The sequence below is a fragment of the Amphiprion ocellaris genome, chromosome 20, assembly GCF_022539595.1.
Source record: "Amphiprion ocellaris isolate individual 3 ecotype Okinawa chromosome 20, ASM2253959v1, whole genome shotgun sequence".
Classification (NCBI taxonomy): domain Eukaryota; kingdom Metazoa; phylum Chordata; class Actinopteri; family Pomacentridae; genus Amphiprion; species Amphiprion ocellaris.
Window position 1 is genome coordinate 8,075,394 of NC_072785.1, and position 20,667 is coordinate 8,096,060.

Consider the following 20,667-nt stretch of genomic DNA (forward strand, 5'->3'; position numbering starts at 1 on the left):
ATCCAAATCCCTCATTCAAGTGACTCAGAGTTGAGGGAGTACAAAATTTAAGCCCCAAATCCACTTCCACTGTGCGGAAAGGTTGACAAGCAGCAGACTGAGATGGCAGTAGGTAGAATGATAGTGACAAACTGAGTGAGATAAAAGTGGAGCTGCGGACAAAAGGCTTTTGTGCTGTTCTGCTGCGGTAAATCAGTCTTGAAAAGGATGTCAGCATCTTCTTCCCTGGACAGCCTCTTTCTCTCAAATACACACAGCTATAAGCATAAACGGAGGCACACGGCCACAAAAATAGACATACAGACGGCTCAGTCCGCATTTTCTGGTGCCTCCCGCAGTCACACACGAAATACACACTGTGTTGTGCTTTCTGGGCCACCAAGGAGAGAGAGGGGAGAAGACGGAGAGGGAAACGGAGAGCTGCTGGCTTGCTGAGAGTGAGTCATGGACAGGCTGACTGTCCTCAGGCCTCAGTACACCATCTGCCCCCCCGCTACCTCTACGGCCTTATCACACAGCTCAATGCTCCACAGCGTTGGACACACAAATATGCAAACATGCCGAGACAAAGCAGAGCCATGCATTCAAATGGGGGGAAAGAAAGCCCCAAAACTGACGTATATCCGAATGGACCTCACTTACATGTGGACTAGGGATAGACTGATTATCAGCCTGACCGATTATTATGACCGATATCTGGCATTTTTCTGATTATCGGTATCAGTATTTTTATTGGCCGATTATTGATAAATCAAATGTGCTACTTCAGGTCTGATGCAGCCGTCTCTCTGTCTGTGGTCTCAGAAATGTCTCTCAATCAGAGACTGCAAAAATTGAAAAAGGAAACACATGATGTTGCCACAAATCAGGAAGCTAGCTACTGTCACAGTGGCTAAGGCTATGCTAATGACTAGCAGCTAAGACGCTGGAAAACATTAACTAATAAAACTTTAAAATATGGACCTTAGTGGGCTATAAAAATGACCAAACGGTGAAACATTAAGAAAATAGAGAAGAACAGCCTACGAGCTGATCAATCTCGTTCGATCCCACATAAACAGAATTTAGATATTCAGTTTCAGTCAACCTTATTAATGAAGAAGCCTAGTTATGACTGGGAGGTTCTCTGCTATCACATGCTGTTAAAACATCCCATTTAATGTATATCAGTGCCAAATATCGGTTACCTGAAAAAACCCATATTGGCTGATCCCTAATGTGGACCATGTACTACTTTTACACACAAATGCACACATAAATCCCAATTTACATCTCCTGAATCATGCAGGAATTTATATCTGAATAACGTAGGCAGCTTGATTTTACTCACAGCTTGGGCAAAAGTTTGTCAAAAAGGACGTATTTCTTTCCACACACTCATGAAGTCTTCCTGTAGCCCTGCAGGTCATCTGAGATTGACCAACATTCAAGCAGAATTCATTATGGAAACCTGACACTGTAGACCACAGGAAAAGAGAGAATGTAGCGCCGCAAATGTGCCCGTGCTACATCCATCTGGCTGTGCGTATTTGTGTGTGTGAGCGTATGAATGAGCCCGAGTGTTTTCTCATAACCCAGAGATCAATGGAGGAAGATCCTTTTCATTACAGTGGCGGTAAAAGCTGCAGCGGCATTGACCCGTTCTCTCTATTTTGAGCCGTGCCACACACACCTGCTACTCCGCTTTCAAGCACCACAAGATGAAACCTCAGTTAAGAAGTCTTATTTTTTGGTTTTTTATTCAATAAGGTTATTAATGTTACACATCACCACAGATAGAAAACATTAGTCCATTAAAAAAAGAGGACTGTGGAATAATAATAGTATTAATAATATTAGAGAAGAATTTTTTTTACAGTCAAAAGGGGGCAAAATTGTACGATAATCACCAGCGTGTCCGCCTGACGGTGCAGGCTCGAAGCACAGAAGTTAATAAAAAAAAAAACACTCGTACACACATGCAGCACAAACTGACGAGCAACTTTATCTACCAGCTCCCCGTGGAAGGAGCGCCACTACAAAATACAACTTGTTCCACTGCCTCTTTCTAGCACGACTTTACAAAAACCTGTTCACGTGTCCCTCATGATGTTTTGGAGCCTAGGTAGAACTTCATCTGAATGTTTGAGTCTGTATTTTTATCAACACATGATAAAAATTATGCTCGAAAATAAAGCACTTGTCCTTCAAGAAGATATCTTCTGACAGAAAAATGAGAGGTACTGGATAACAGCTTTGTACAATGGAGTGTTAATACACACAAGAGGAAGGAGTGAGCAGGAAGAAAACCACATTGTCTCTACTTTGAGTATAATTTAGGAGTAAAATTATTGATTTTCAGAATATTTAGCTAATTGGCGACATGATCAATGCTGTTTTCGCAAGTTTTCAACACCAAAATTCTCAATTTTTTGGCATTTTTGCTTGATAAATGACTAAACTCAATCAGTATCAGAAATGTTTTAAAATAATTTCAGATGTCTCACAGATATCCTTTTTGCATAATCACAGGACTAAATATGAAGATTTTTTTGGTTTAATGCTCATTCTCAGAGCTGGGAACAGCAGTTCACAATATTATCTCATGTCAATACCCACTTACTTGGTTGTTTTGGACCTTTCTGTTCTCTTTCTTTGTTTTCTTTGTCATCAGCAGCTGTATTTTGGCCGTAGTCTGTATGAACAGCTACAGTTCTGTGAGCAAACCACAAAGTGGTTTAATAGCGCTTAAACAAGTGGGCAAGTGAACCTTGAACTGAGACTGTTTTGAAATTCTGTTGCCCTGACATGGTGTTGGTTGTTAACACTAATTTTAGGAACAAACTAGGGATTTATTTCATTTTTGAAAACAAAAAAGTCTCACTTAAATAAGGCGTAATTAATAAAGGGTTGATCAGTGATAGACTGGCAATCTGTCCTGATCCTGCAACAAATAAATGATTCTAGTTAATCAATTAATGGATGGATGGAGTCTGGAATTGTACATATTACTAAGTTGTGAATAAATAGATTTCCTGCAGAGGTCTTTCTGATAATCCAGAAACCTAGATTAAAAAAAACATGGATACACACCATTGAAAGATCTTTTTTTTTTTTTTTTTTTTTAACAACCTGACAATTCCAAAGTTGCTCTTCATGTTTTATTACTCATCTATGAAGCCGCGTCCAACCAGAACCTGCTTTAGCCATTATTTTGTGCTGCGCCACTTGCCGGGCAGCTTTCCATAAACATTCTCATCACTATTGTGGTTTGCCAGAGGGACCAAAAAAGCGAAGGGTGTGCTAGCATGGTTTGATAAACAAACGTTAATCTCCTTAGCGCGGCTTCAACCTCCGTTCCGCGGCAGGTTTTTGCACGCAGCGAACACAAGACCGTCTGAGTGGCTCGCTGTGCTGCGAGGCCCAGAAACCCTCTTCGTTTTAGAAACAATTCTCTTTCCGTTCCACCGCCTCTCATGTTTACAACAGTAATCCATTCAGTGACGTCTGTATAGGGGTGTCCAACTGTGCATGATCCTCCTTACTCCCCTCCTCCTCCTTCTTCTTCTTCTCACTCCCCATCCACAAGCAATGCTTCCTAAGCTGCCTCTCTCTGGTGGATACTGACACATTTGCTTGGCATCAAACATAAAATTCCCCATTTGGTGTGTTTATAGAGGGGTAAAAGCTCTCATCCTTCTGCAAGTTGTGGCTAATGCTCTTGAACCTGTGGTTGAACTTGACCTCACCGCATCCTTTCCTGCTTTCCGCAGCTGTTGGGTGCTTTGAAACAAGAGCTTTACAAGAGTAAATTCTCTGTTGTGTAATTGAATGGCAACCTCAAACAGCTGTGTGGAGTTTAAGAAGAGCTAGTATTGCCTGTAGTTGTTTTGTTTTCTCTGTCTTATCCCCCATGTCAAGGGAAACTTGATTTAGCAAATCCCAGGCCGTTCGTTGTGATATCTCTCTTTCAGCTGCAGCCTCTTCGTTCCCTCTTTGAATTCATCTTAGAAACACAGAGGATGTGCGTGCTGAAACCAGAGGTGAAGTAGAGTTTTTTAATTCTTCACCATGCTTCTCTTTCTTCTCTTGCCTGTTCTTTTTTCCAGTCAGGGCTGTTGAGCTGGCGCTGTGGGCAGCATGTATGAGGAGGGAAAAGCAGCTCCCCCGCTGAGTTCATACACTGCCAGACATTCCCAAAGTCACTGCTGGATTCAGGGTCTCTAAACCGTTTTCAAATGTCAAATCTCCATTCACCTGCCACAACCTACTTTGTTTCACTGTCCTTTTTCAGCAGAGTCTTCCTAAGTACAATCTCTGATATTACAAAGATGTCCGGCACCTTTCCCCTTCACTATAACATCCTTTCGTTCTGCATGGCCTTGTAGTAGTGCTCCTGCTCGGCATGGCTGCGGGCGGACACGGACGGCCGGCGAGGCAGCGTGCCGGAGCGGGACAACGCCTGGCCGTGGCTGTCTATCAATAAATCAGGGTGGGGGGGAGGAGGGAGCATGCTGGAGCAAGACGGGTGAGGAGGCGGGGGCATGGAGGAGGAGGGATGAGGTGGAGGAGGCAAAGGGGAAGAGGAGGGATGTGGAGGTAGGTGCAGTTGTGAGGATGGGTGAGGAGGCGGCAGCATTTGGGAGGAGGATGGGTGAGGAGGCGGGGGCATTTGGGAGGGAGACGGGTGAGGAGGCGGGGGCATTTGGGAGGATGGCGGGAGGGGCGGCGGGGACATCTGAGAGGACGGGTGAGGAGGTGGGGGCATGTGAGAGGAGGCAGGGTGGATGGGAGGCGGAGGCATCGGAGAGGAGCTGCCGGGGTGTGGAGGGGGAGGAAGGGGGGACGAGGACGAGTGCGGGGGCGGCGGTGGGAGAGGGGATGACAGCAGCTGAGGTGGGGGAGGGAGAGGGGAGGAAGAGGTGGGGAGTGGTGGGGGAGGCAGCTCGGCTCCGCCCTCTGCGCTGCCGCTGGCCGAGGAGGAGCAGAGCGAGTCCGTTTTCACCGGCAGCGTCCGGTAGTCCCGGTAGTGGCTCACATTGTCCTGCCGCTGCAGCGCCGCGCGGTGCTTGTCGCCCGCCGGGTCGGCCGTCATCATGTTGCCGCTGATGGTGTTCCTCCACTCCCACGGCTTGCCGTTGCTGGCCGAGACGCGCACCACCGGGTGGTGGGGGGCGTGAGCGTCGATGGTGACGATGCTCCCACTGCCAGCGATGCTGCCTGGGTTGCTCCCAGTGCAGCTGTCTCGATCAGATGGGATCCGATAATACGGTGATTCAGAGCAGTTGGAGCCGCCACCGGAGGAGGAGCCACCCTCAGACGTCTTGGTGGATAAATTCACCGGACCGTGACCTTGCTGCTTGGACATGGCTATGACCTGCAGGACAGAGGAACATCTCATCAGAACGCATACATAAAAACATTCATCCATCCATTAGCCATGCACCGCCTAATCCTCTGTAGGGTTGTGGGGGACTGGAGTCTATCCCAGTTGACTCAGGGCAAAGGCAGAGGACACCCTGGACAGGTTGCAGTCCATCGCTGGGTTACACATAAAGACAAACAAGCACACACACATTCACACCCATGGACAATTCAGAATCACTAATTAACCTCAGCATGTTTTTGGACTATGAGAGAAAGACAGAGAACCTGGTGAGAACCCACACTGCACAGGTGACACAATAAGATCCTGATCTGGGGATCTTCTAGCTGTGAGGCGACAGTCCGAGCCTCAGTGCAGCCCCTACATAAAAACATTTTACTACTAAAATCAGCAAATTGTTATTGTCAGAAAGAATCCAGAGTTCAGAGACTTTTATTACAGTAAACACTGTAAAGGGTAACAGTAGCATATTAAACATCCCTCTGAGACTTTTCAGTAAGATTTAACTCCAACTGTAATCAGTGTTTGAACTCTTGTGGGAGCATTTTATATCGAAAATTAATCAGTGAAGTGGCTTCCTCTAATGTTGTTCTGTTTGGATTTTACCAACATGATAAATCATTAATGCGTGTCGTACACAATGTTTGGTGGCTCTTAAATCCCCTCTACTGTCTTAGCTATATTTTTCAGACCTGGCTGTATGCCACAGCTCAAGATAATGCAGTCCTGATCATTTGTGAGCATTCACTTTCTAATTTTGACCTCACCTGAGTGACTCTCTGCTGGCTGGGAGGCTGGTTGGGTTGAGTGTTGGGCACTCTGGGAGTCGACACAGCGATGGGTCCTATTCCAGGCTCCTTCACTCCTCCCTCTGTGAGCGACAACCACTTGGCTCGAGTCTTGGCGCTCTTCGGGGAGACAGGCGGTGGCCGGGAGGCCTCCTCTGGGATGTGAACGAGCGGTGGCGCCACCACCATCCTAGCTCCGGTCGGTGTGGCCGTGCTGTTGTTGGCCTGCACCGTGGGGTAAAGGGACGACGGCATCCCCTGGTCGCCGCCTTCTCCTCCTTCGCCTCCCCCTTCTCTCCCGTCCATCCCCTCCTCCTCGTCCCGGGAGCTCTGGCTGCGGAGCTCCACCGAGCGCTGCTTCCACTCGGACACAAGCTGCCGAGACCTCTGGGGGTCAAAGGGCACGTGGAAGGTCATGTGGCGCTGGGTTGCGATTGGCTCCTCTGAAGGGGAGATGGGGCTGCTGCCGTTTGCAACCCGGGGCAAAGTGTTGCTGAAGGTTACCATTGTTTCCTTGCCCATGGGACCACGGGTTGCCAGGAGCTCCACATCAGCGCTGGCTCGTTTGAGGGAGGCCAGAGACGCCTTCTCCCTCCTTACCTTACTTCGAGCTCCTGACCCCAACCCAGCCCCGAGCTCCTCCCTGCTCTCGGACACCCGCGGAGTTTTTCTGTACAGCGAATCGTGGCTTCGCTGGCTCAACACCCTCAGACCGTCCTTCTGCTGGGACAGAGCCAGTCTCTGTAAGGTGGGAGCATCTTCCTCTGATGCTTTGAAGTTTCCCACAGCATATACAGCCTAATGGAAGACAGACGGAAACAGGCAGGGAGGTTAGGAGGAGAAATGAATGAGTAGATAGAAGCACTCTGAATGTTAACTAAAGACTAGAGCATGAAAATGTATTTTCTTTAATCTTTGGGAGGGAAAAAAATGTGATTTTCCTATGAGTGTGCATGAATAGTTGTCTTTTTTCCCCCTCCTGTTTCGTCTGAGGTCAGCATGAATCACTGTCTTCCCTCATCCTTTAATGACAGGAGGAAACGTTCCCCCTCTTAAAAAGTGAAAGACGAGAGAAAAGCGAGGGAGAGGAAGAGGGAAGCCTGGAGAATGGCAACGACAAGTTTTCTTAAAATCAAGTGTGAAATTGTTCCAGAGAATTCTTATCGGATTATTCATTCTCTCTCTCCCTTCCCTCCGTAATAGAAAAATCTATATATAGCCTGCCAAAAAAAAAAAAAAAAACTGCTGGGAGAGAAAAGTATGGAAGCCACTCAGGCAGGGGGAGAGGTGATGAAAAAAATAAGCATTTCTTAACACATGCTGTGATAGTGTTAGAATAACACAATGGGATAGTTTAGTCACAGCAAAAACAAAAAAAGAAAGAAAAAAAGCCACTTTATTTGAAAAAAAATAATCTATTAATGTATGTTTTGTCATTCCCACCATGCCGCCTACTGACTGTTAACTCCTCCCTGGGGACAAAGCAAATCCCTAAATGCATAAAAGCATATGATGGTCCTCATTCACACACTCAAGCTGAAAACCAAAATTACATTTAAAGACAATTTCACCGGTTAAAAATGGCTTCTAGCAAGCAAAATAATTAAGCACTCCATGTGATACTGAGCTTGACAGATCCTCTGTGCTTGTCTTGTGCACTTTGCCCAACTAACCAGGTAGACTCCGATGCCGGCTCCTATGAGGTATCCCACGTAGACGTCTATTGGATGGCTGCGGTGCTGAGTTATCTGCGTCAGGCCAGCGAGGCCCGCCGCCATGCAGAAAGCAAACACCAGCAGCGGCTTCAGCAGCTTCGTCGTGCTGTTGATGCTGGCGTTGAAATACATCTGCAGAGAGAGATAAAAGACACGACTTAGGAAAGGACAAACAGTTTAGACGTATGGAGTGCGGCAGTCTTTACTGAGAGTAAGATGTAGGAGTTAGATGAGAATATTGATATCACTCTGAAAAATGAATTAAAACTATAAAGCACATTTACATGTTATGGCTCTATTGGTTTTTCTGCACAAAAACTAAAATGGAAAAACACCAAGCTGTGGTCTGAGAGGGCAGAAATGTAACTTGTATTGTTAAAAAAAAAAAAATCAAGTCTCATAGTTTTAATTCTCATTTTTGATTATTTTACAGATTTTTCCTGTTCCACTATATTTTACTATACTTAAATCAGCTAAAAATGTCATTATTTCACAAATACTTGCCATTTTGGGAAAAAGGGAACTGTTATTTTAGATTTTTTCCCTGTTTTGTTAAATTACAGACAATGCCAAGGAAATCATTTTTTAAAAATATTAATGTACATGTTAACAGTAAAAATATAGGTAAAAAAAATCTGTAATTTTACAAATGTTTTACAAAATTTGACTGTAAAATGACTACCACTACTTCTACTGAATAAATAGTAGCTAAAAATGTCAGTATTTTGTAGATATTTGTCATTATTTAAAAGAAAATTTGTATATTTCAATGGTAATTTATTTCAGGAGTTTTTTTAAAAACAGTTTTCATTGAATTACAGACAATAGCTAGTAAAATCACAGAATAAAGTACTAATTTACATGCAAACCCCCAAAAAACTGAAAAAGAAAATCTGTATTTTTAAAATTGGTCATTTATCCTTTTGCAATATTTGGCCGGAAAATTACACTACATTTTATTGCATATAAATTTGCTAAAAAAAATATTATTTTGAGGATATTTGCCATTATTTGAAAGAAAATTATGTGTATTAAGGTACATCAAAGTAAACAGCATTCCATTGTCTTTAACATATTTTTCTGGCACTCTTGCTGCCAGTTTTTCAAAGTTTTTCTACATAATTGTTTTTTAAGAGCGAGACTGCTTAATCCTTGATAGCAGCATTTATGTTATGCCCATGGTTTCATATTTAACTGTTTCGACTGAAAAACGGCACTGATCATCTAGTCTAACCTATTTTACTTTGTTTCCAGATTGAAGAGTTCTCCGCAAGTGTGGGACAGCTCGAAAAACGTAAAAAAAAAGTGTCCTTTCATAAAACATTTAATTTTGTTATGTAAGATTTCTACATATAAATGATCCCGCCTGGATCTGCAGCTTTTGTAGTCTGCATATGCAGTTGGCTGCTTTAAAAATCATCTGACAGTAAAACAAAGTTGATGAGGGAGCAGGAGATTCAGTGGAAGGAGAAGAAAATATATTTACGGTCTCTGTACATTGACAGTCTGTGCATGCTCGCCACATTTCCATTACAGAAAGTAGGAGACAGCTGAATGACAGAATAGCCGGTTTTGCAAAAACATCCTTTTTAACAAGCTTGTCCATCTCGCACTGAGCATAAAAAACCCTCTGCTATTCTTAAAGCAAGAGGGAAAAGCTGTCAAGAATGGGGTAGATTTCACTTATATTCAATGCAGATTTTCTATACACTTCTTGAATCAAGTATCTGCCTTGTGAAGGGATCTTTCTTATGTGTTGCGTGTTTATTTCACTTTCTGAGACTGAATCCAGTAAATAAACCAACATCTCAATGTGGTGGGCAGTGATGAACAATGCTGAAAAGAAAAATTACCTGACATCAGTGAGCAGATTAGACAACATGTTGTAACTCAAGCAACTCAAACAGCTGCTTCCCACCGCCTCCTCTGCTTTTTCTCGTCAGAAATCTGTCTGGTGAGCTTTAATGAGCACACACTGGGCTCAGTGAGGCAGCAGTGATATGGCCAGTAGCTTGCAACAGCCATCGGTGGAGGAGTGCGTATGTATATGTGTGTGTAGGAGGGTGTTACCTCGTGGAAAAATGACAGTGCTACTTTGCTGTACAGTCCACATATTGCTGCAGTCAGCGCTGGATTACAGAACGGCAAAAAAGCATTCAAATGTAAAAAAGTCTGACTTCAAAAGACAGTTTCGGTAATATTTTTAATGCGATTTAGACATTTCTTTGGCCTGAGGGTAGTTTGCAATCCGGAAATCTCATAGTGAGTAAACAGTGCAATGCATTTGTGACTTATATGAAGTGACAGTGATTTCATTCAGGGAAGAAATCCTCTGATATGAGGCAGCGAGTTTAGTGATGCCCACAGCACTGTGGGTTAAGAAGTAGTAGCAGAGCTGCTGGAGAATTATCGTGAATGCAGATAAATGAACAGATAAAGAAACTCACGACAATTTAAGAAAGAACAACAATATGTAGTGCAAAAATACTAGTGTAAGATTAGCATTTAGCAAAAATATAAAATGTAACAGGGTTAATTAGTTATTATTATAGCGTTTCAATGCATTAACTGTCCATAAGAGATAACACACACATTCACAAACACATAAGCATCATGCAAATATATCATATTAAAGTTTCACAAACACATGCAGCAAGTAAGGCAAAGGAAGTGCTTACAGAGATATATACAGCAGCGAAGCCAGAGAGCGTTGCATGCTGGGATGGAAATGTTTTCCTAAGGGGAGAAAGGGGGAGAGTTAGGTGTGAAAGAGTAAAAAAAAAAAAAAATAAATAAATAAAATAAAGCAATTCCTGCAGTGTGCATTCTGAGTGTGTTTTACTGCCTCTTGAACACACCTGAATAAAAGTGTCAGGGCTGCTCTCGTTATATGTGGGGTCTGGATTGTATTCGACATTAAAACCTGTGTCGCTGCCCGACTGAGTGTTTGTGAAACTGAGCGTGGCGTGCCCTTGGATGTGAGCATTAATAAACACAAACAGAATACCATGGGGCATTAGTGGAAACATTAGAGAAGAGTGAATGAGTCGAGGTCACAGCCGCTAATTTAGAGTTTATAGAACTGAAACACAAATCTCATTTAATTTCCCTCGTTAAGGCGGTCTGTCTGCGAGTCTGTGCATTTGTCCTTGTCTGGCACTCTGGTGTTTATCTTCTGTGTAATGGTTAGGTAAATGTTCTGGTCTTTGTGGAGCCACATTTGAGTTTAAGACCCTGAGAGTGAGTACACTTTGTCTTTAAGGTCTGTTTGAGGACAGACTTATTTTATTGCTTAAGGCAAAAATAACATTTAGGTTAATCGTCTGAACCCCAGAACCCATGAAAAGCATATTATCTTTACAAAATTGCCAATATTATACCATCTATCTTTCAACAGTCCTTAAAGTTTGTCAGAAAACCTGACCAAATTGAAGCTTAAAATCACAGTATTTCATCAAAATTACTTTATTTGACATGTCTAATTTAAAAATTCGCCAAAAAATTAACTGTTCACTCTAACCAGATTCTGTAAAAAAGAAAAAAATCTGCACTTGTCAGTGAAATCCTGAAGTCATTAGTAACTGAGCTGCAACTGACAGTCATGTGACAAAAATCCAGGCAGTATCTGGCTGAACTGCAGGTTGTGTTTATACACCGCAGATAGAAGGCAAGTATGGAAAGAAATTAAAAATGCAAGTAGCAAAATATATGTAGTATGTACCTTTTTTTTTTTTTTTGGCAATATTGGTAACACCTGTGGACATTTGGAAAAATTTTGTACATTTCAGGTTTTTCCCCCAATTTTTGGAAAATAAATAAATAACTCAAAGAAATTCAACTTTAGAAATATCGTTAAATCGTAGAGTGATATCTACGATTTGAGGCATTACAACTTTGTTATTCTCCGCAAAACACAATTTTGAGTTATCCCTACTGCTCATCATGGCTGTCCCGTTTCCATAAAGGTGCAGGACTTTATATTGCCGTGAAAAATGAGCCCACAGTGACCAAAAATCTAACGGGAGCGACAAACGCCCAGAAAGTGCTTGAAATTGTTGGAATTCAGATCCAAAGCTAAAAGTGCACCATCCAATATGTCTTGTTTTTGCTCTAGTTATTTTTAGGTTAAAAGCTAAGGAGAGTATTATGTCAGAGAGTCCCCACAAGCATAGAAGTAGCAGCATGTGCATTTGTACTACTAGGATTATCCCCGTATCAGCTCCTTTTAGCTGTAATCTTTCCTGTGTGTTTGCGCTTATTATGTCTCTCGTACCCATATGCTGGATCCTGTTTGTCTGACCTATGTCTGCTAGTTACAGACTGTGCTACTAAAGAGCATCACCAAAAGCCACACTCAGTCATAGCACCTGCAAGGGAGATACTGCAGCTGAGCACAAAGGCAATTTGCTAAGTCTTGTGGTACAAATAAACACTTAACTTGACTAAGAAGCATATCATTATGAAGCATTATTTTAAAACTCCAGCTGTAATAACAACAAGTTCTCGCTTCATCTATTTTAATCTTACATAATCCTCTTCAAATGCAAATTAGTTTTGATGACTCCTCATCTGCTCTACTCTTGCAAGACAGTGATGTGTAACAATATTCAGCATACCGTGCACCGGCTGCAAATCTTTTTATTATCATAAGAATACACATTTAGTGACACCCTTTAATGAAGCATAGATTTCTATTCAGGTTCGCCTCAACTGCAGGTATGTATACAATATACTAATTAGCAAACTCTAGAACTACAGTTGTGAACTCAAGTTTACATAAACTTGTAAAGACCATGCATATCATGGCAGCCTTGAATTTCCAATGACTCCCAGAACTCTTAATTTTCTATGATGGAATGACTGAAACACATCCTTGAAACAAAAAACAATCATGCATCTTGGTTCTTTCATGGATGTATTATAGGTCTTCTGGAAACCTGCTGCATCAAAAATATACAAATATGACACTTGGAGCCATTTAAGTTCAGGATCACAAGAAAAAAACATTTAGCTATTTGGCCACAATGAGCAAAAATATGTTTGAAGGACAGAAGGTGAGGTCCCTTAACTCCAAGAACACCAAACCTACTGTCAAGCATGGCAGTGGCAGTATTATGCTCTGTTCCTTTACACAAAGTAAACCGAATAAATAAGAAGAAGGATTACCTCCACATTCTTCAGGAAAACTGAAAAGTATCATCCAGAATGTTGGGTTAAACAAGACAGTAACCCCAGACACACATCATACATGGTAAAGAAATGGCTAAATCAGGCTAGAAAGTCCTGACTGAAACCACATCAAGAACCAGTGAACTGTGCTGAAGAAACAAGTCCATGTCAGGAAGCCAACAAATATAGTTTGACTACATCAGTTCTGTCAGAGGAGTGGTCAAAGATGCAACCAGAAGCTTGTGGACAACTACCGAAAGCACCAACTTGAGGTGAAAATGGCCAAAGGACATTTAACGTAATATTGCTGTATGTATATTTTTGACTCAGGAGATTTCGACATATTTCCACAATACCTGTGATTGGTACCAATAAACTAAATTTGTTTGCTTTACAATACAGACTTCAGCACAGTCCACAGATTCTAAATGGGTTTTCAGCCATTTCATTTAAGCTATTTTCATTGTTCCACTTATTAGCTAAACGGCCCCAGAGCATGATACTGCCACCACCGTGCTTAACAGTAGAATGGGTATTCCTGGAGTTAATTGCCTCACCTTCTCTCCTCTGAACATATTTCTGCTTTATGTGGCTGAATACCTCAATTTTTGAATCATCCGAATCAGAACTTCTGAAGCATCCTTGAAATAGTACAAGTCAATGACTTGCTTGTATACTTTTGACCAATTTTGTATATTTTGGACGGACATTTTGTCATATTTCCAGAAGACCTATTATAAATTTATCAAACAAAAAATAAATGAATGATGAAATTTTTTCTTTGACAAAGATGCATGTGTTTCAATGATTCCATCATAGAAAATTAAGAGCTCTACGAGTCACTGGAAACACAAGACTGCCATGAAATACATTGTCTTTGCAAGTGTATATTAACTTTTGTTCATGACTGTATAGTGGTAAGATTCTGTCAAAATAAACTGGTAATTTATTGCATCAGCTGCGCTGTATGCACATTTTAAATTAAAGCAAATGGAGACCGTCTGTGTCTTTCTGTGCTCCAATAGTGAGTCTTACCTTGCTGACATAATAGCATACTGATCTTTCCCCATGCAGATGTCCTGTGTGATGTAAGCGTTATTGTCACATGACACTCCCGGGGCCGTGTAGTTGGGCTGACAGACGGTGAGGAAGAAAGGGGCGTGGTAACCAGTAGCTAACTGGATGACATCTGTCACCAGGGCTGTTGCCAGGAGACCGAACACATGAACACCTGAGGGAGAGAGGGGAGAGAGGGAGGTAAGAGGCAGAGGATGGTGAGGCAGCCTTGGTAAGTGAACTAAAAGCCTCCGGTGGTTTCCTCACACCGAGCTCTTCATTTAGGAGCAGCTGCGGGAAAAACAAACGCCAAATTTGCTGCGACCTGAAGCGACACCACGAGCCTCTCGTTTGTTACGTTGCCGAGCTCGTGTGCAGACAGTGAAATTTGGCAAGGTGAATTAATTACTCTTTTCACATCAAAGCTCAGACTCCGCCTCGAGCTGTTTCCTGTGAAGTATTATATCATGCCTGTTTCATTTCAAGTCACCCTTCATTTAATGCATGTAATTAGCTTATTTCTCTACTCTAAAAAGTGGAATAAAGTTAAGGGGGTCCTCAGCCGGTAAGTGGAATAATTTGTCTGAGCCAAAATTGTTTCCGGCTCAAAAACAACACAACATCATGCTTCTAACTACTCACAGCAGGTGATGCTAAGTTTGAAGCACCTTCACTGACCTTACTTTAAGATTGTTCACTTTATCGAGAATTAATTTTGCTTATCAGACAGTGTTAAAACAAAGAAAAGCAGATTAAAAAAAAAAAAAAAAACATTCAAAATTCACATTTAAACATGCTTTTGCAATGCTGTCACACTTACACGGTTATCAGCTTCCTCACATACATCCATAACGTGATCTAGATGCTGTTTTGAGGCCTGTCAAACTACTATTATGTTCATTAACAGCCTCTGACATAACTGTAATGTGCTCTGAACAAGAACGTGAACTCCTACAAGCAAAAACACCCAAAAGGACTGGTAGCTGGACTCACCGACAAAGCGCACGGTTCTGCGTAGGAAGGAGTTGAAGCTGCAGCCTCCGGCATTTATACTGCCCTCCGACTTGGGACAAGTCTTCAGTTTGGACTGCATACAGTACATCAGACCCTCCCCCATCATGATCTGCAAACACAACGGAGGAGAGCGGTGCATAGATGCAGGTATTTTCAAACCACTGAGCACCAAATATAAAAAGACAAAGATAAAAAAGGTACAGAAAGAGGGAAAAGTGTTAAAGTGCTACTAATGTCAGATACAAATGTCTGTGATTGTGATCTACGGCGAGAGAGCGTGACAGAGAATGGAGGCAAGGTGCTATTGAATAGTGATCACTTCCAATCAGAGTGATAGATGGGCGTTGGAGAGGTCTGTTCGTTTCCATGCTGCTGATGGATTAGCAGTGTGTGTGTCTGTGTGTGAGTGCGCGTATCGATTAGGGCGTGCCATAGCATGTTTGATGATGTGTACGGGAATGTCAGGTGTATATTTATCAATGTGTCTATCGATCTCAGCGTTTCTGAGGGGAGATTGAATTTGCTTTGCGAGCATTCAAGAGGCCGCGAATTTGCATGTTTGTGAGATTAATGCATTTGTGTGTTTGCAAGGGTTTGTGGGACGTATGTGTGTAGTGTTTACGATCCCCCTCAGACACGCTGTAGGTCATTGGAACTCCTTGTGACAGATATAAGAACACTGTGTTGTGTGTGCGATGGACTTACGGACGCTGCGGGACCAGCAAAGGCCAAACTCAGCAACATCAAAAGAGGGATGAGCTCATCGCCCGTCTCCACATAGGGCATGGAGAGATCGCGGTCATGGCAACGGAAGCCCACCATTGCCGGGGACAAAACATCTGTCAGCTCCAAGAAGTACAGGGACACCAAGGAGGACAGGACGATGGGGAGCTGCACACAAACAAGGCCAAGGGCAAAGAATGACTAGCATGTAAAATTTGCTTGGAAAGAATGTGATTCACGCAGTGTTTCATCTTAACTTTTACAATAACACACACAAGGGCAAAGAAGGAAATGATGCCATGATATTTGCTGCTCCCTGCTTGCATTAGAGATCAAATGCATCCATTCAATCAACACAAATCACTCACTACTGGTATGACTGTACAGTAAAAAGGAGTCATTCAATAGTGATTGATTTGGTAAATGCAGTGAGCAACGTTGACTCATCAATGCGTCCAATCTGTGCACGCGTACCTCTACAAAATAAAAGCACGGCAGCAGCGTCATGCTGTCTTTGGGCGGCTTCTTCTTGGCTTTGTTTTTGGGGGACGTCATCTTGGGGTGGGACCAGTCACAGCCTGTCGAGAGTACAGATTGCGAAGAGAAGATTCAGAACACATTCCACCATCAATATTTCTGAAAGCATCAAAAAAGATGTTCAAACTTCTGCCAGGCCGCGGCTTGTCTGATGAATCAAAGATGGGCTCACAAAAAAAAGTTTTCAAAGAATGCTTGGAACTGAAAAGCACAGATTTTAAAATACTCGTTTGAAGAATCAGCTTTTGTATTTATAACAACAGATAATAAAAAGCATTCTGAGCTTGATAACGCAGTACCTAATTAGTTTTTGAGCACCCATACAGGCTCAATAATGAGGCCCATTATTTTGAACATGCACTTTTAATAACCACTCAGTGACTGAGTGACACGTGCAATGAAACACACACAAGGTTATGAAAAAGCTCGATTTTGAAATGTGAACATTCGGTCACGGTGAACTCAACAAAAAGAAAAACTATTTTAAACACCAAATCCACCTTACTCACATACGAACACACATATAAAGATATCTCCTGTCTGCCATCAGTAACCTGTAGGCGATCAGGAGACCTCAGAGAGAAGCAAAAGCCAAAGGCACAAATGGAAAACTCAACAGAGTTAAATATTCACAGCACTCCCCTACAGCTCCCCATTTCTCCCCCATAAGTGCCCGTCCTACGCCGGCATCTCCACTCAACTCTCCCCGTCCCTCTTTTCCAATTCTACCCTCTCTACCTCTCCTATCTCCCCTTGTCCCATTTTACTTATCGCTGTGCTCCTTGATCAGTTATCATCCATCCCTCCCTCTTCCTACCAATCTGACTTCATGGTGCCAACGTTTTCCTCTTGACCTCTTTTTCTCTCTCTCAGTATCAGCTCTCTGATTTTCACACTTTTTCTATCACCATTGTCTTCTCCCGTGTGTGCTTATTTCGAGTTTGTATTGATTTTTTTTTATTATAAAAGTGCCTACTGGCCAATATGAAGAAAGTGAGGATGTGATTTTGCACTAAAAACCTCAACACTGAGTCAAAACATGCAAACCTGCGTGTCAAAGGCCTGCTCACCCAACTGGTTATTCACAATGGGTCTTACTGGTTGATTTAGAGCGGATTGAACAGAGGGTTTATCTGAAGCTCAAGTCCAAAAATACTACCCCAAACTCATATTTTCTGAAATCTGTCAACCCATCTGTAACTCTCTCTGCTTCTGTCATCTCCTACCTCTCCTGTCTCTCCGTTTCATTGTGTTTTGCTGAGTTTTTGTTTGCTTTTTTCTCCCTGGCTCTCCCTTCTTGTACCGCTCTCGCCATGTATCTGTCAACAAATCCCCATCTCTGCTTTTTTTTCTACCTTCTCTCACCATCTGCCATTCTTCCTTCACACCTCTCCCTCTTTCTCTCTCTTTCTATCCCCCCATTTTTTCTCCATCTCCATCCTCCCTTCTTTCTGTCTCTCTCCAAGATAAGAGGGCCTGACCCTGAGGCGATGGAAGGCGCAGAAAATCAAAGACTTCTACAGTCTAATTTCCATGACCGCTAGAAATGTATTGGAGAGGGAGAAGATAAGCACAGATGAAAGAAAAGAATGATTTAAAAAAAAAAAAAGCAATGTAGTGTAACTGAAGTGTGTATGTATTTGTATGTCTAGTGGTAGTGGGTGAGGGGGTGTTGAGCATCAGAGACAGGGAGGATATTGGGATGGATGGATTCCAGTCTGGCTGAAAGCAGCTTAAGAAGATGCGGGGTCCTGGGTCTCAGTCTCCCAGCAGCTTGGTCTCATTGACCTACTCCAGTCAGCACTTAAACCTCACCCCATCAACACACAAACACACAGACTGAGCCTCTCGACTGCAGAAAAGGGGCTCGTTTATCTACTAAACCAGCGTTTGTCCTCTGGGACGCATCCCGTGTGTGTGTAGTTTTGAGCTGCTGCTGCTGCTCGCTTTGTGCTTGCAAACATAACGGAAGTGTTGGTGTGCCTCTATAGTCTGAGCGGTACATCTTGTCTGTGTGTATCAGTGTGAATGAGGTGGGTTGTATAGCCTGCGGTGGAGAGAAACAGTCTGTCAGACAGCGAGGAAAATACAAGACTCGGTGACCACCGGCACGGCGGTGGGGGTGGGGGTGTGAGAGACGGAGACGGGTAAGTACGCTGTAATGTACAGATGGGTGACAAATGAAAGAGAAAAGGCCCTCGGTGAAATGTCTTGGGTCACCACAAGCCTCCAGAACAGATTCAGCGGCAGAGATCAGCGAACTCCGCTGGAGGGACAGACACCAGTGTCCTCAAATACGCTCTCTAATGTTGTCTTTAGATGGTGATAGAGAAGAAAAGTGTCCCACTGGTTGGATTAAAACATAGAAAGTGAGCAAATTCATGTTCAAACCATTCTGTGACCACTTGGCATCCCATATTCTAGCACACTAGTAGATATTGTCATGGGGCTGCAAGCAAACAGCTACTATTTTCATTATTACTCAATTACATGATTGTTTTGTCTATAAAATGGCAGAAAATGTCAACTATAATGTTCCAGAGCCCAATGTGACATTCTCAGATTTGTTCCAAAAGCCCCACAAAATACAAATACAGTCAGTTTATGATCATATGACAAAGTAACGCAGTAAATGTTTGCCTTTTAGTTAGCTGGAGAGTCATGTTTTCCAATGTTTTAATAGAAAACTTGTTAAAATGGTTGATTGGTCAGTTAGCCTCATAGCTGGAGATTTATTTTCTTACCAATAAACCATTTCTTTATTGTATTACAGCCTACTTTAGCATTATATACTACAGTTACTGAAGCTGGATTATTTATAATGTTATCACATGTGCAGCCTAATATGATATAAATTCTTCATTTTTACAATTACTGTCATTATCTGTGGATCACAGTAGCCCTAATTTGAATCAAATAAGACCCATTTATTTCTCTAACGGTGATGTTTTTCTTGATGCTTTAGTGTGAGCAAAAAAACAAAAAAACAAACACATCTGTGTAGTTATTTTATGACCTTATAGCACAGCACATGGATTCACAGCATCTCTTAACAAGCCGTTGACTAAGTATTATAACCATAATGCACTGGATAAAGTCACTGCTCCTCCTCTGACCCCTTGTTCACAGACATGGGCCTGAAAATGAATTAATGAGGTGAACATAAAGTGCAGCAGTGCAGCTTGTCCATTCTCATCCCACTATGTATTCATGCATTCATCAGGAAAGTTATTGAGCTGCCTATTGCACAGCTACTGCAGGGCCCCTGAACATGCACAGACATAAAGGGGACATATATGTTCAATTTGACATGAAGGAGGATAGCAATTCAACTTAACTCATGCTTGTCTACAGTTAAAACACTTTAACCATCATTTAAAGAGGTTTTCTTATTCTAATAGTATAAATTCAGTATATAGTGATGATGGTTGCATCTTTCTGAGGCTATACTTTAGCTTTATTTGTTGTTTTCCATCCATTTGGAGGTTACAGTTCCACATTTTGACTCTCCACCACACTAGAAAAAATGAGAATCCTAGCAGTCACACCTCCACATGCAGAAATCAGGAGATAGCGTATGAGATCATCAATTATAAACGTGAAAACCATGTGCTGCTTTCCCCCCCCTTCTTCCCTGCCTTCCTCGCCTCTCAGATGATTTCCAATACAAACCGGACCGCCGCTACTCACCTCTGTCCCGGGGGCTCCGCGAATTCACCGAATCCCGTCGCCCCCTTCCCCCCCGGCGTGGTCGTGCGTGCTGCTCCAGTTTTGCGGCGCACCGTCCCCTTTAATCCATCTTCTCTCAAGTCACCCCCGAAATCCAAAAAAAGAAGAGGAAAAAAGCACCCCTCTGCCTCTAATATTCAGAGAGCGCTCCGGCGTGTGGCTGCTCTGGGAAGGAGGCTGATGGGGGTAAGTGGGGAGACATCCACGGAAAAAAAAAAAAAAAAGAAAGCAGGGATGGCGAGAGAGAGAGGAGAGATGCTGATGGTGGAAAGTCCGATCTGCCGCACTTGCTGCTTACGCGTCCCTCTCCTTTCTATTTCCTGGCTTTGGGGGTGAGAGTGGAGGGATTCACGTGCGTCCACCCAGTTCCTCCCATTCACTTGCACCTGCAGGTTTCCTCCAGTTTGGCATAAAAAAAAGATGCGCAAGAACCGCTAAACAGGAAACCTATAGGAAATAGGAAATAAAGCTGGTTTTTCCATGCACAGCATCCGTCACACGCTTTTGCGCGTACGCAGTCAGCTTCTCACACACACATACACACACGCACACAAAGGCATGAGGGGGGCGA

At 42.8% G+C, this 20,667-nt stretch overlaps 1 protein-coding gene across 1 annotated transcript; it reads right to left on the reverse strand.

Moving 5' to 3' along the window:
• Window positions 1–1,722: 1,722 nt before the first annotated feature.
• On the reverse strand, window positions 1,723–20,667 carry plppr3a (phospholipid phosphatase related 3a). Its single transcript, XM_023272053.3, has 9 exons — window positions 20,058–20,667; window positions 16,305–16,408; window positions 15,813–15,998; window positions 15,087–15,216; window positions 14,073–14,268; window positions 10,547–10,604; window positions 7,827–8,000; window positions 6,133–6,951; window positions 1,723–5,356 (listed from the first exon to the last, which is right to left on the reverse strand). Exons 2-9 carry the CDS (start codon window positions 16,383–16,385, stop codon window positions 4,334–4,336), a joined length of 2,667 nt encoding a protein of 888 aa, XP_023127821.1. The 5' UTR covers window positions 16,386–16,408; window positions 20,058–20,667; the 3' UTR covers window positions 1,723–4,333.

Coding starts and splice junctions, on each gene's coding strand:
- plppr3a (XM_023272053.3), bottom strand. CDS start 16,385: ATGACGTCCCCCAAAAACAAAGCCAAGAAGAAGCCGCCCAAAGACAGC. Junction 8,001..10,546: donor TCGCTGCTGTATATATCTCT/GTAAGCACTTCC, acceptor CTCTCTCTGCAG/ATGTATTTCAACGCCAGCAT. Junction 5,357..6,132: donor GCCAGCAGAGAGTCACTCAG/GTGAGGTCAAAA, acceptor TCTGTCCTGCAG/GTCATAGCCATGTCCAAGCA.